Source organism: Antechinus flavipes, chromosome 4 (assembly GCF_016432865.1).
Source record: "Antechinus flavipes isolate AdamAnt ecotype Samford, QLD, Australia chromosome 4, AdamAnt_v2, whole genome shotgun sequence".
Lineage (NCBI taxonomy): Eukaryota > Metazoa > Chordata > Mammalia > Dasyuromorphia > Dasyuridae > Antechinus > Antechinus flavipes.
Window position 1 is genome coordinate 428,416,868 of NC_067401.1, and position 14,801 is coordinate 428,431,668.

The 14,801-nt window shown below is 37.7% G+C and overlaps 1 protein-coding gene across 1 annotated transcript in view; it reads left to right on the top strand.

The window, feature by feature from the left end:
- Positions 1–14,801, top strand: part of GPR161 (G protein-coupled receptor 161) — a 52,377-nt gene that overhangs the window by 18,509 nt on the left and 19,067 nt on the right. Inside the window, exons 3-4 of the mRNA XM_051999012.1 lie at positions 1,445–1,862; positions 7,234–7,958. Of these exons, the coding sequence (XP_051854972.1) occupies positions 1,480–1,862; positions 7,234–7,958 (1,108 nt within the window). The 5' untranslated portion in view covers positions 1,445–1,479. The remainder of the gene's footprint in view (positions 1–1,444; positions 1,863–7,233; positions 7,959–14,801) is intronic.

Sequence of the window (14,801 nt, forward strand, 5' to 3'; positions counted from 1 at the left end):
TGCCCATATTCTGCCATCTTTGCAAAGAAATTAAGGCATCTTCTCATATCTCTTCTTTGGGACAAAGCCTGGTTATCATAATTTATTAGCATTCAGTTTGGATATGGTAGGGAATGTATCGTATGAGAAATAAGATCTCAGACCCCACACTCTCTGGTCAAGAAAGAGTCTGTCAGATTGTAAAACTCCAGAGACTCTCTCTTACTTCCAAGATCAAATATAAAATCCTCTGGTTTCAAAAGACCTTCCTACCCTTACAGTTTCCTTATATCTTACTCCCCTCCATGTATACTGCAATATGAGTACACTGATCTCTGCCTTTCCTCACAAAAGACAATCCATCTCCCGACTCTATAAACATTTTAACTGGCTCTCCCCTATGCCTGGAATTTTCTCCCTCCTCCCTCCTTCTGCCTCTGTCTTCCTTCAACACTCATGAAACTTTCCCAAGTTCTCCTTAACCTATGTCTACACTCTGATACTATCCCCAATCTCTCTCTCTCTCTCTCTCTCTCTCTCTCTCTCTCTCTCTCTCTCTCTCTCTCTTTCTCTCTTTCTTTTTCCTGTTTCTCTTCCTCTCTTCTCTCGCTCTCTCTCTCTTTTTCCTGTTTCTCTTTCTCTCTTTTCTCTCTCTCTCTTTCTCTTTCTCTCTCTCTCTCTCACACACACACACACATCTATGTATTTACATATACTTGTTTACTTGTCTTCCTCTTACTGTTACTCCTTGAGAGGAGAAACTTTTTTTGCTTCTTTTTTGTATTCTCAATGCTTAGCACAGAGCCTAGAACATAATAGGTGTTTAATATATGGTTGTTGGCTAACACTGATCTTATAATTTGATGATCCCACTTTCTCTAACAAATAGTCTATGGAAATTAGTTGATATTTATACTTATTGAATTTTCTTTCAAGAACCTGACACAGTTTCAGACTTCACTCCATTGGTACTTCTGTAGGTTTGTACAGAACAAGCGCTAGAGGTGTTGGACATCAGTGACACAACTGAGTGTAAACAATTAATCTCTGACTCTAAAGCTAGTGCCCTTTTCTACTGGGATTAGACATGTTTTGCTTCCCTTGCGGGAAAAACTCTAGGGAAACTGGAATATAGCTTTATTTAGGGGCAAAGAGCTACCTCTTTTGAGAAAGAGTAGGAAGTTAAAATAGATGATCTTTGGAGTATCCCAACTCTAAGAGTCCATTATGTGATATTTAATATTTTCTCTTTTTCTTTTTCTCCCTCTCCCTTTCACACTTTTTATTTACCCATCCCCTTTTTTCCTTCCCTTTCTCCCTACCCTCTTTTCTTCCCTCTTTCCTCTCTTCCTTTTCTTCTTCCCTGCCCTCTATCTTCTCTCCATTCCCTCTTTTCCTCCCTCTTTTCTCCTTCCCCTCATTCTTTTCCTCTTTCTCCTCTCCTGTTGCCCCTTTGGTGTTCCAGCCATCCAGCATGTTCTGCCTGCTCTACCACGTGGCATGCCGATCATGAGCATCAACTCCTCTCTCAATCAAGGGAAGGAACTGGCCAACCTCCCCGGCCCGGAGGGTGATGACGGGGCAGTCACCATCACCGAGTCTATTGCCATCATCATCATCGCCATCTTCGTCTGCCTGGGTAACTCGGTGATAGTGTTCACCCTGTACAAGAAGTCCTATCTCCTGACGCTTAGTAACAAATTTGTCTTCAGCCTGACCCTGTCAAACTTCTTGCTATCTGTGCTGGTGTTGCCCTTTGTGGCAACGAGCTCCATCCGGAGGGAATGGATATTTGGGGTGGTCTGGTGCAACTTCTCTGCACTCCTGTATCTGTTGATCAGCTCTGCCAGCATGCTTACCTTGGGTGTCATTGCTATTGACCGGTAAGTTCAGCTCTTAAGTGGAATCATAGGATTGTTTATAATTTGAGAACTAGAACATGAATTCTTCAAGAGCAGAGACTGTGTTTTTTGCTTCTCTTTATATCCCCAGTGCTTTAGCACAGTATCTGACAAATGGTAAACATTTACTGAGTAGATGTTATTTTACTAGAAGGGAAGTTGAAGTTGATCCAGTCCAACTCTCACTTAAGGTCCCATGACTAGTTAAGGACAATTCTAGGTGGCCCAGTTCCCAGACCCTGTTCTTTTCATCTTATCATGCTCCCTCCTGATGTCAGTATATTTTTAAAGAAATTAAAACAAAACTTTTAAAATTCTGTATATTTTATCTAACAACATTATTAAAAAATTTAAAAACATTATCTTGAGGAATCCATAGACTTTGCCAAAAATCTATGCCAAAGAGGTCCTGGACACGACAAAAGTGAAGGATCCCTAAGTGAAAGAGAAGACCCAAACTCCAAATTGGAAAGATTACTGGGCCACTTTGCCCTTCCAAAAGATAATAAAGATTGCTAAAGGAAATTAATAAAAATTGATTCCAAATACATTTATTAGGTAATTTTTGTCAGTAGAAGCCTATTAGGGAGACATTGAAGTCTTGACTTTAATGAGCTTTGATTATGTGGAATAGAGATGCTAGGGTTCAAGGACTGAAGGATAATATGCTGAAAGGGGAAGGAGGGCAAGGGATAATGGAGAAAAACTAATAATTGTTTTCTCTATTTAATATTTTAATTTCCCCAGTTACTTGTAAAACATTTTTTTCATTTGTTTTTAAAACTTTGAGTTCCAGATTCTATTCCTTTCTCCCCACCTCTATTGAGAAGGCACATATGAAGCATTTTTATAAAAATCATGAAAGAAAATATAGGCTTCCCCCAAAAAACCTTCTCAAGAAAATAAAAGTTTAAAAAAAGTATGCGTCAATCTATATTTAGACACAATCAATCAGTTTTTTTGGGGGGGTTATGGGAACCATTTACTAGTGGTTGCTGGGGATCTAATTCTGACCAGCAGAATAGATCCCTTCATGTGAGAGGATGATAACTGTGCAAGAAGACTAAGAGACAGTTGTGTTCTCTGAGCTTGCTCTTGCCTCTCATTTATTTCATTCCCAATCCACAAGCAATATCTGAGTCAGTAAAGGCTGGTTTGCAATTCCTTCAAGCGTGTTATGATTCACAGCTCTGGGGGCCCTCAGAGAACTGACGTGCCCCTTAATGGTGCAGTCCCCTTTAACCTTCACAGATTTTCTGGGTTTTGCACTCAGGTGTGCTCCTTAACAGGTAGCATTTTTCATCACAAGTCCTTCAGAGTAGATTTTAATAATTTTAAAATGGAGCTCTGAGTGATTCATTTATTTAATCTAATTTTTATTAAGTACCTACCTGTATTAGGGCAAAAGATGCCAAGATGAAAAATAAATAAATAAAACAGTGCAGTAGGTCACTGATAGCACAGTTAGTTGAAGCTTATGACTGCAAAGGTAAAGATGAGCTAAGATGGAATATGATAAAGGAAAATAAGAGATTTAAAGGACTTGAGTAAAATTTTTCAGAGAGAGACCATTCTCATCTGGGAGTCATTAAAAATTATCTTAGAGAAGGTGTCAACTGAGCTGTATCTTTTTTTAAAATAACTTTTTATTGATAAAACTCATGCCAGGGTAATTTTTTACAACATTATTCCTTGCATTCACTTCTGTTCCAATTTTTCCCCTCCCTCCCTCCACCCCCTCCCCCAGATGGCAAGCAATCCTTTACATGGTGTATAGGTTACAGTATATCCTAGATACAATATACGTGTGCAGAACCGAACAGTTTTCTTGTTGCACAGGGAGAATTGAATTCAGAAGGTATAAATAATCCGGGAAGAAAAACAAGAATGCAAGCAGTTTATATTCATCTCCCAGTGTTCTTTCTTTGGGTGTAGCTGCTTCTGACCATCTTTTATCAATTGAAACTGAATTAGCTCTCTTTATCGAAGAGATCCACTTCCATCAGAATACATCCTCAAACAGTATCATTATTGAGGTATATAATGATGAGCTGTATCTTAAAGAAAGAAGAATTAATTTCAACATATCTACTTGCAATTTAAGGAAACATTTATTCTAAGAAGCTTACTTAGAATTGGGCAAAAACATAAAAGCAGGCGAATATAAAAAAGATCAGTGAGGAAGAATTATCCAGTTTTGTTGGAATCTAACTAATGGAGACAGCTAGGTGGCTTAGTACATAGGAGAAGGAAAGGGAGAGAAGGAGGAAGAAGGGAAAAGAGAGAAAAAAGAAGAGGGAAAGACCATTAACACATTGGATAATGGAGTCTTAGAGCTGAGATACTCCAGAGATCATCTAATCTAACTTCCTACCCAATGCTCAAAAAAGGCATGGGACTTGGAAACACATGAGTTCAAATTCAGTCTTAGACACTTACTACTGTGTGATCTTCTGCAAATCACTTAGTCTATTTTTGTTTTAATCCACTGGAGAAGAAAATGTCAAGCCATTCCAGTATTAAGATGTGAAATATAGCTGTAAAGGTATGTTGGAGCTAGATTATGAAGAATCTTGAATGTTAAGTGAAGGATATAGTTTTCTTTTTACTTTTTAAAAGATTATTTCATAAAGTGCATTGGCCAGTTTATGATTGGCTTATGATTGAAATATTTGTACAAATACAATCACCTTGGCTATTTCAGTTATTCTAATGAAGGATTTTGGTTTATGGTAATTAGCCATCTACATGTCTAAAAAATTGAATGTGAACTCACTAATGACCTTAATGTAGAGAGACATTTAAACAAAAATTTCCCCATTTCCTACCCTCTGAAGTTTTAGGGAAATCAGTTTTTCTTATTCTTTTGGAAATTTAATTTCCTCCTGTACATTAAAAATGTAATATATTATTTGAGAGAGAAACACAGTCATAAACAGGTAGAGAAAGTGACAGTAGGAAAAATGAAGAGAAATGAATAGAAAAGGGAAGAAAAGCAAAATAGAGAAAAGGTTAGAAAGAGATGTTTTTGAGTTGTTTTTCAGTCAAATGGAACTCTTCATGAGCCCATTTGGAGTTTTCTTGACAAAAATACTATAGTGGCTTACCATTTCCTTCCCCAACTATTTTGCAGATGAAGAAACTGAGTTCAACATTAACTTGCTCAGGGTCACCCAGCTAGTTGATGTCTGAGGCTAGGTTTGAACTCAACAAGTCTTTCTGACTCTAAGCCTGGCACTCCATTCTGCCCCTTAGCTGCCCTACAAAGAGATAATTAGAGGATAAATCAAAAGAGGGGACAGCTGGAATGTTTACAAAATGCCAAAAGAATGGTCAGTTAGTTTAATGAATTTATCCAAATAAGCACTTCTGTGAAAGAAATTAGACCAGTTGATTTGACTGAATTGATGTGGTCACTACAGTCAAGCACAAACATATGGTGGATCCGTGTGAATATAACCAGGAGGAGAATGTAAAGAATGTATAAGCTGATGGGAGTGAAATTAGCTGTTTAAAAGAAATTAACCATTTAAATGTCAGTGTCTGAACCAACAAAAATAGAAGTAATTGTTCAGTTGCTAACAGGGAAAGATGAATTAAGCACTTGAAAAGTTTTACTGGAAATAAAATAACAGTCTTTAAGCTAAAACAGCTTAGAAATGAATGTTCTTGGAACCGGTGCCCATTGAAAATGTTTTTCAAAGTCTCATTCCACAGGTTGACAGATGACATTGTTACTAAAAATAGCATTAAACAAAACAACAAAATAAATTGGAATGACATATCTGGTTATGCAGAGAATGATGGTATTTTCCAAAGATTGTCCAATGCACCATACAGTGTTTATCTTGAGGTTGCCAGAGCTCAGTTATATCTCATTGTTTTTGTTATTGGGATAGTAATAACAGAGAGGCTCTTGTCAGGGTGATTGCTAGTGTGTAACTATAGTTAAGCTTCTGAAGACTTCAAAACTCACAAATTCTCTTTTTTTCACATATGATACATTTTTAAGATCTATCCATAATATTACTTAACCAGCAAATATTTGTTAAATACCTACTGTGTGATAGGCATTTTCTGGGGACTGGATAGACAAAAACAAAGACTAAAACAATTCTGACCTGTAAGAAGTGTATATTCTAATGGAAGAAACAAGTATATATAAAAATATGTATGTATACATATGTATATGTGTTTGTACACGTATGTATGTATATGTATATGTGTGTATATGCACAAAACACACATACACACATAAATACATATCCCTGTGACTGCAAGAAACTGTAGCATATGCAGCAGCCACACCATGTTAAAACCATAAATGGGCTAAACCAGATCGAGGATGACTGGCGAGCCTCCAACTCATTGATGAGTTAGAGGGATATCTACCCCAAGCACATGAAGACTTCCTCAGTGAAATGAGCGAATAAGAACAGTTTGTTCCAATGGCCACGAAGGCAACTAAATTAGGCACTGTGGAGTGTTTAGAGTCTGGTCAGATGTTTAAGATGTCATGGCCATCTACTGCATCCTAGGCCATGGCCAGTCATTCTGACTTTTGTCTTGCTACTGGACTTTGATGAATCTGGAAGACAGAATGAGGCTGACGGCTGTACAACTCTGCCTGACTTAAATTCAATTCATGTACAAGTCAAGTTATCACCCATCTATGATGTCATTAATCCTCTTTAAAAATGAAGGATGAACAATGATATAAATTTACATAAGAGAAAGTGAATAAAAATATATACAAAGTAGTTGAATACAAGGGTGCTTTGGAGGGAAAGGCTGGCTACTGGGGAGATCAGAATATTATTATTATTAATTTTAGTGAACATTTCTAAGTCTTTTTAAGGTTTAAAAAAGCATTTTCTTTTTTTAAAAAAAGCATAGAAATTATTAAAATTTATGGTTAATCATTCATTTAATTAATAATTATTTTAAAAGTATTATTTTTGGGGCAGCTATGTGGCGCAGTGGATAGAGCACCAGCTCTGCAGTCAGGAGGACCTGAGTTCAAATCTGACCTTAGACATTTAACACGTCCTGGCTTTGTGACCCTGGGCAAGTCACTTAACCCTAATTGTCTCAGCAAAAATTTTTTTTAAAAAAGTATTATTTTTATTGTCTTACAATTGTTTCACTTATTGCATACAAGTATAGCTTTCTGTCGGTGGATAACCATAAACCATATATTTTTACTTTGCCTGACATCAGTCTCAGCAGGTGTTGTTTGCGGTTTGGATTCATCTCATCATATGGATGCTCTAACTCTCCATAGAATATACGCAGTGCCATTTGCCATATTTTCCCTTCATTTCTGTCCTTTTCTCCCCACATCTCTTTCCAGCTACTACGCCGTCCTTTATCCCATGGTGTACCCCATGAAGATCACTGGGAATCGGGCTGTGCTTGCCCTTGTCTACATCTGGCTCCATTCCCTCATCGGCTGCCTCCCTCCCTTGTTTGGCTGGTCATCTGTGGAATTTGATGAGTTCAAATGGATGTGTGTAGCTGCCTGGCACCGGGAGATTGGGTACACGGCCTTCTGGCAAATCTGGTGTGCCCTGTTGCCCTTTGTGGTCATGGTGGTTTGCTACGGCTTCATTTTCCGTGTCGCGAGGGTGAAGGCCCGAAAGGTCCACTGTGGTACGGTGGTCATTGTGGAGGAGGACGCTCAAAGAAATGGGAGGAAAAACTCTAACACTTCCACGTCTTCCTCGGGCAGTAGGAGGAACACTTTCCAAGGTGTGGTCTACTCTGCCAACCAGTGCAAAGCGCTTATCACCATCCTGGTAGTGATTGGGGCATTTGTCGTCACATGGGGCCCCTACATGGTCGTCATCACTTCGGAGGCTCTCTGGGGAAAGAACAGTGTCTCTCCTGCCTTGGAGACCTTAGCCACTTGGCTGTCCTTTACCAGCGCCATCTGCCACCCCCTCATCTACGGACTCTGGAACAAAACAGTCCGCAAAGAACTATTAGGCATGTGCTTTGGAGACCGCTATTACCGAGAGCCATTTGTCCAGCGACCAAGAACTTCCAGGCTGTTCAGTATCTCCAACAGGATTACAGGTAATCAATACTTTGAATATATATATATATATATATATATATAAATGTCTATCACAGAACCATAAGGTACTCTTTGATTCTTTCACTGACATTACTCATCCAAAGTCCCAGATCATATGTTTTAGAAAATGGGAATATAGAGATAATATAAGTGGGTAACTGTTCTTAATTAATTGTGACCACAGATAATAAGGGGTAGCTAGGTGTTACAGTGGATAGAAATCTGAGCCTGGAATCAGGAAGATTATCTTCCCATGCTCAAATCTGGCCTCAGAAATTTACTAGCTGTATGACCCTGAGCAAGTCACTTAACCATTTGCCTCAGTTCCCTCATCTGTAAAATGAGCCAGAGAAGTAAATGGCAAACCAGATCAATGTTTTTACCAAAAAAGTCATAAAAAGTCAGACAGGATTGAGTAAGTGTGAGTTTGGGTTTTTTGAGCATTAGTTCACGTGGCTATTTTAGTGGTTACTATTCCATGTTGACAACTGCAACTAAGTAACAGTAAAACTATATTCCAAATGATATGGAAGGACTAGAATGGAAACATTCAGAATACATTAGGGAGTGATCTGGCCAGTATGATATGGTTTAGGGGAAAGAATAGCAATCTAAGATTGTTCTTGTTGAATTGCCCTTCCTGTTCTTTTTTTTTTTTTTTAATTATAGTTTTTTATAGTTTTTCAGAACATATGCATGGGTAATTTTTGCAACATTGTTGCTTACACTCACTTCTGTTCCAACTTTTTCCTTCCCTAGAGGGCAGGTAGTCTCATACATGTTAAACATGTTAAAGTATATCCTAGATACAATATATGTCTGCAGACCCCAATAGTACTCTTGTTGCATAAGAAAAATTGGATTCAGAAGGTAAAAATAATCTGGGAAGAAAAACAAAAATGCAAGTAGTCCACATTCATTTCCCAGTGTTCCTTCTCTGGGTGTAGCTGGTTCTGTCCATCACTGATCAATTGGAACTGAATTGAATCTTCTCTTTGTCAAAGATATTGCCCTTCCTTTTCAAAGAGGACGAAGACATGCAAGTAAATTAGATTTAAGTGAGGGAGAGCTATACAAAGACCCAAGTTCAAATCCTAATTCTAAGATTTTCTTATGTGACCCTGGAAAAGTCACTTAGAATTCTTTGATCTTTTTCTGTAAAATCAATATAATAATATAATTTTGCTCACAAAAGTGAGCAAAATGTGTAAGCTTGAAAATTGCTACACAGATTGGAGTAGTATTTATTTGATCCATTGAACATGCATCTTTGTTCATCATCTTCAGTGTTTGTCTATAATAATAGAATTGCAAGATTAGAGGAGATGTAAAAAATTAATCAGTCAGCATTTATTAAGTACTTACCATATTCTAGGTATTTATTCCAATCCATTTCATAACAAGAGAAAGCTTCCTACAACTTCCTGGGTGAGTGGTCATCCAGTTCTTTCCTCAAGGCATTCAGATAGGGAGTTCAGTGTCTCTCATTGAACTGCATCCCATTTTTTGAGAAGTTCTAATTATTGGGAGATATGTCTTCTGTTGAACTAAAATCTGTTTCCATGTATCTATCCACTGGCCTAACTATTCCCACTAAAGCACAGTAGAATAATTCTAATTTCTCTTCCATATGCTAACTTTTCATATATTTGAGGGTGGCTTAATACTTGTTCCCCAGAATAATTGGTTATTCATACTAAAATCTCTATTTCTGTAAATCTGGATATCATGACATGATATCAAGTCTCTTCACCATTCTCATTGCCTTCCTATGGCCTAGATCAGGCTTGTTAGTATTCTTTTTTAAATCTGGTAAATGGAGCTGAAATATGGACTGACTTGGGCCCAGTACAGCAGTACTATTGTCTGCCTCATTCTGGACACACTTTTCCATGATCAATGAATGGATTAATACAGATTTTGGGGCCACCATATCACATTACTGACGTATTAAGCTTTCAGTCTACTAAACCTAAAGGTGTTTTTTTTTTAAATTTGTTTTATTTTTCACTTGATTTGCTTCTACCTTGTAGGTGGAGAAGTTTTGTGTTGTTGTTGTTGTTGTTTTTTTAATCAAATGAGTTTTGTACTTAATCATCATTAAATTTCATTTTTGTGGACTTGGTGGAGAATTGTGGAGAATAATTGAAAAGAGTAGCAATTATTTTACATCTCCAAGATTTGGTGGTTTATGTCCTCATGCCAAAAGTAACTTTTAAGTAAGATGCTCTTTCATTGGCCACAGTTTTGGAGAAAGAAAAAGATTCATTTTCTTGGATGATGGAGAATTGCCTATTATGTTCTTCATCTTCCTGAGCTTCTTCTCCTACCCTGAAATTCCTAGGGGTCTATACTGTTGTTTGAGATGCCCAAAACTACAGAAACGGGTATGTCAATGATTTTTTCTATGCCCTGATCAACATGACTGTCCTGTACTCAGCCATAATTCAGAAGGTATAGTTGCCTTCCTCCTCCTATAACAAGGAAGAATTTATCAATCTTCCTTTCTTTGTCCTAGAAAATGACTAAATGACAATGTTATATATTTCTTTGAAAAGGCTACTAACTCTGGACTCAACAATTGCTAAAAATAAATAAATAAATAATAATTAGCAAAAGCTGAATGACCATTTATCAGAGATATTGTAGAGAAGATTTATGTTTTGGACAGGTAGTTGGACTAGATTATATTTCTTTCTTTTCTTTTCTTTTTCTTTCTTTCTTTCTTTCTTTTTTTTTTTTTTTTTTTTGCTGAGGCAATTGGGGTCAAGTGACTTGCACAGATCACACAGCTAGAAAGTGTTACATGTCTGAAGCCAGATTTGAACTTCAGGGCTGGTTCTCTATCTATCCCAACTAGATTATATTTCAAAAGACCCCTTTAACTCAGAGAATCTATGCTACTATGAAATTAGGAGAAGAAATTTAATTTCAATCCCCCAGGACTGACTCTTAGATTTCAGGGAATCCATGAATTGGGTAGGGAAAAATTACATCCTTATTTTCACTGGACTAATTGAAATTGAAAAACATTTCCTCTAATGACAAATTTAGGCATTAAATCATGAATTTGACAAAGGGGTCTCTAGGCTTCAGCAGACTTCGAAAGAGGCTGCCAAAAAAGGAATACCACCCTGTTTAGTATTTAGGTTTGTCCTAAATCTCCTCATCTTAGCTTTAGTACTTTTACATTGTAGGGGTGGGATCCTTTTAACAGCCTTATGAGGAAGGAACCCAATCTATTTTAGAGATGAGAAACTAATGATCAAAGAGACTTTCCCATTGTTACACACATACACACACAAGTATCATGTATGAAATTGATCACTGTCTTCATTCTTCCTAAGACAATGAAAAGTTAATCTACATAGATTTTAAAATTTAACCATTTCCTAGTCTTTTTGCCTTATTCCCTACCATTCTTTTCTCCCCACCTCCCTTTCCTGCCCCATATGGCATTTAAAATAGAAAGTTGCCATATTCTTTTGGAATATAGTAGAATCTGATTAAACAAGTACACTAGGGAGGGGATACACTGCTGGGTCACATTAGGAAAGTATAGCTTTTAATATGTAGCAGAATGAGCTCTAGCTTTGAAGTCAGAGGATGTGAATTCAAATTCTGCCTCTCACATATATCTACCTGTATGATCTTGGGAAAATGGATTCACCACCTTGTTCTCTAGGTCCTCAGCTATAAAAAGGAAGTCAGACTAAACAACCTTCTGAGTCTCTTCCAGCTTTAAATGTATATTCTCTAATTTCCTCTGAGGTCCCTTCAAACTGAGATTTTGCAGTTTGGGGTGTTCTCTTCACCAGTGCAGACTGTACTTTAGCAAGTTACTGTAGTTTAAAAAAGGAAATACTTGGTGGCCAGCTTTTTGCTTGACAAGCCTCTAAATACTCAGCTAAACTGGCCTCAGATAAAAAACAGAGAGTGAGAAAGAGACAGAAAGGGAGATGATGAAGAGGGAGAGACAAATGGAGTCAGTTTGACAGATGACATTCAGTCCATTGCTTTTGACTCACATTCCACACTTGTTTGGCTTGGTAAGACCCTCCTGTCTTCTCCTGGGATAACTTTCAAGAATCTAGAGTCTCTTTTATGCAGAACAGAACAATAGACTAAGAAATTAAATGTATTTCTCAAGTCAAATAATGCATTTCTGTGTAAGATAGAAGTGGTATTTTGAGATTCTCTATTGTTGTGGATGGAGTGTGCTACTCTCCCATCCTATATCTTCTATTAGTACAAATAACTGGGAGGTGACTACACTAAATTTTTATTGGAAATGTTTCTTCTGGAAAGTTTCAGTCTACGAAATTAAAAAACAAAACAGAATTGTGCACCATTCTAAAATTGCTTTGTGAGCCCAAGCAGAAATTGAATTTCCCAATTACCTGGAGCTGTCTGGCTACTTTCAGGATGCCAAGGGTTATATAAACATGTTGAGGATGGTATTTAATTGTTAAATAGCAATGGCTTTCAGTTAGACTTGCAGATGACTCTACCTGATCTTTTGACTCATATACAAAGAATCATATCCCTAAATGAAGAAAAGTTTTTCCCAAAGGTGCGAGGCAAACAACAGGGATATTTTAAGTTGCTAGCTCAGTTGATTTACAATTTTGCCACTAGTCAGTCAGCCCCACTTAAATTTTTTTTCCCCAAATACTCTCAACTTCATTTTTTTTATTACATCAGCAGGTCTCATTTTTATCCAAAGCTTGTTACTGAGTTTTTCAGGAAATTTCTAATTGGCACTAATCCTTTCTCTACACAGCATGTTCTTCCACATACCACAAGCCTTTTTGGCCCTTAGTTGCATGAATTCTGAGTGCATGTGTTGTCCTTCCTGTGAGAAGGGCACCAAGCTTATTGCTCCCGAGTAGATGAGGGTAAAATGTTTGAATTCAGGAGGATGTGCCAGATGAACATGAAATGCAACAGCTCCAGAAATATGAACTGGCTGAAACAGTTTCCCAGCTTGTGGTTATGCTGATATATTGGTGGAAGAATAGGGCTTGTTCTTAGTTTTCACCACAACCCCTTAGCAAATGTTCCAGAACTAACTGTGGTTCTAGTCATCTTACTTGGTGGGATGGTGATCCAGCCATCTTCCTCCTTCTGCTCTGGACTGCACCCTTGAAATCTAGTTATCTCCCAGGTGCTAAATGCCTGGATAAGGATGAGCAAGAGGAGGATGCTTGGCTGTGTCTCTGGCCTTTTTATATGAATGCCTTATTTAGAAGCACAAGGGGACTGCAAAACTCATTTGGAATATAAACTTCAGAAAAAATCTTCTTTGTTGCTGAGATGCTGATCTAGAGTACCCTCCTCCCACCACCCCAACTCACCCATAAACAATAATGATCTCTTTTGCTTACAGCAAGAGAGGAAAAGATGCATTATATCAAAGTTTCTTAAACTGTGGGTCAAAATTTTATATGCATGTGGGGATCACAAAATTATACTCTATTATCAATAAATGTTTGATTTGCATACCTATTTTATATACTTGCAAACCTGGATTTGCACTAAAAATTTCTTAATAAAAAAGGGTTATGAGTGAATAAAGTTTAAGAAGCCCTGCATTATATCACCACACACACATACAGTCTTATCTATCTCTCTATATATAGTTGATCACTGACATCTCTTAAGAGCTAGAGTTCTTTCTTACACCCAGATCACACTGGCTCTCATTGATTGGCCAACAAGAGGTCCCAGACCAAGCCCTACTTGGTCATGGTTTGAGTTCTCATTGGCTCAAAGTGATATCTTTTGATTCGTGCATAAATTGGATTTAAATAAAGCAGAGTTACAGGACGTCTTCTACCTCATTCTCTCTTCCAGAGTCATCACTGTCTAGTGGCAGGACAGAGTCAAAATAACTTGAGATGCAGTGGATGATCTTGGGAGATTCTGTGTTTATGCAAGCTCTAAGCGCTTCATTTGCCTTCATGGCCACTGGATTTAATTGTTCTCATCTGCCCATCCCAACAGGGGAAGTCTTTGCATTCTTGAAATACTCACCTCCTAACTCATTGTTGCCAAAAAGACTATTTTATGGAGAACTCACACAGGGCAAGCACTCACAAAGTGGTCAGAAAAAGAGATACAAGGACACTCTTGAGGTCTCTCTTAAGAACCTCAGAATTGATTGTGTAATATGGAAGACGCCCAGCATGGTGTACCCTCATCTGAGAAGATAAGTTCTATGAGAAAATTTAGAGTTGCATTAGCTCAGAAGAAATGCAAGATGCACAGAGTTAGAGAATCCACCCCAGACGTTGATAGGGACTATTTGTGTCTGACCTGTGGCAGAGCATTCCGAGCTCATATTGGTCTGATCATTCACAGTTGGACACACTAACCTGACTCTAATATAGGGAAGTCATTTTGGTCCTCTTTGAGACAAGAAGGAAGGACAACCATCAGCCAACCATTGGCTCAAAGTAACTATAAATAGCAATTGTTTCTGTTTGGGCCAGAAACCCTGAGAGTCTTTCCCCTCCTACATTGGATTCTTTTTACTTTTGACCAGATAAAAGAGGCCATTCTTTGCCTCAATTCTATCCTAATCTTAATCACTGAAACTAAAGCATTGTCTCAGTCAAAATGAACTTAAAAAGTCCAAGGTTTCTCTCTGCATCCAGAGCCCATCTCCAGTCATTCTAATCTATACCTTGCTACTGGACCCAGATGGCTCTGGAGGAGAAAGTGAGTCTTATGATTTTGCACAGTTAAATCCATTTGTATTTATATATGTTAAACATGGTAAAATATATATTAAATCCAACATATGCATGCATGTTTACACAGTTATCTTGCTGCACAAG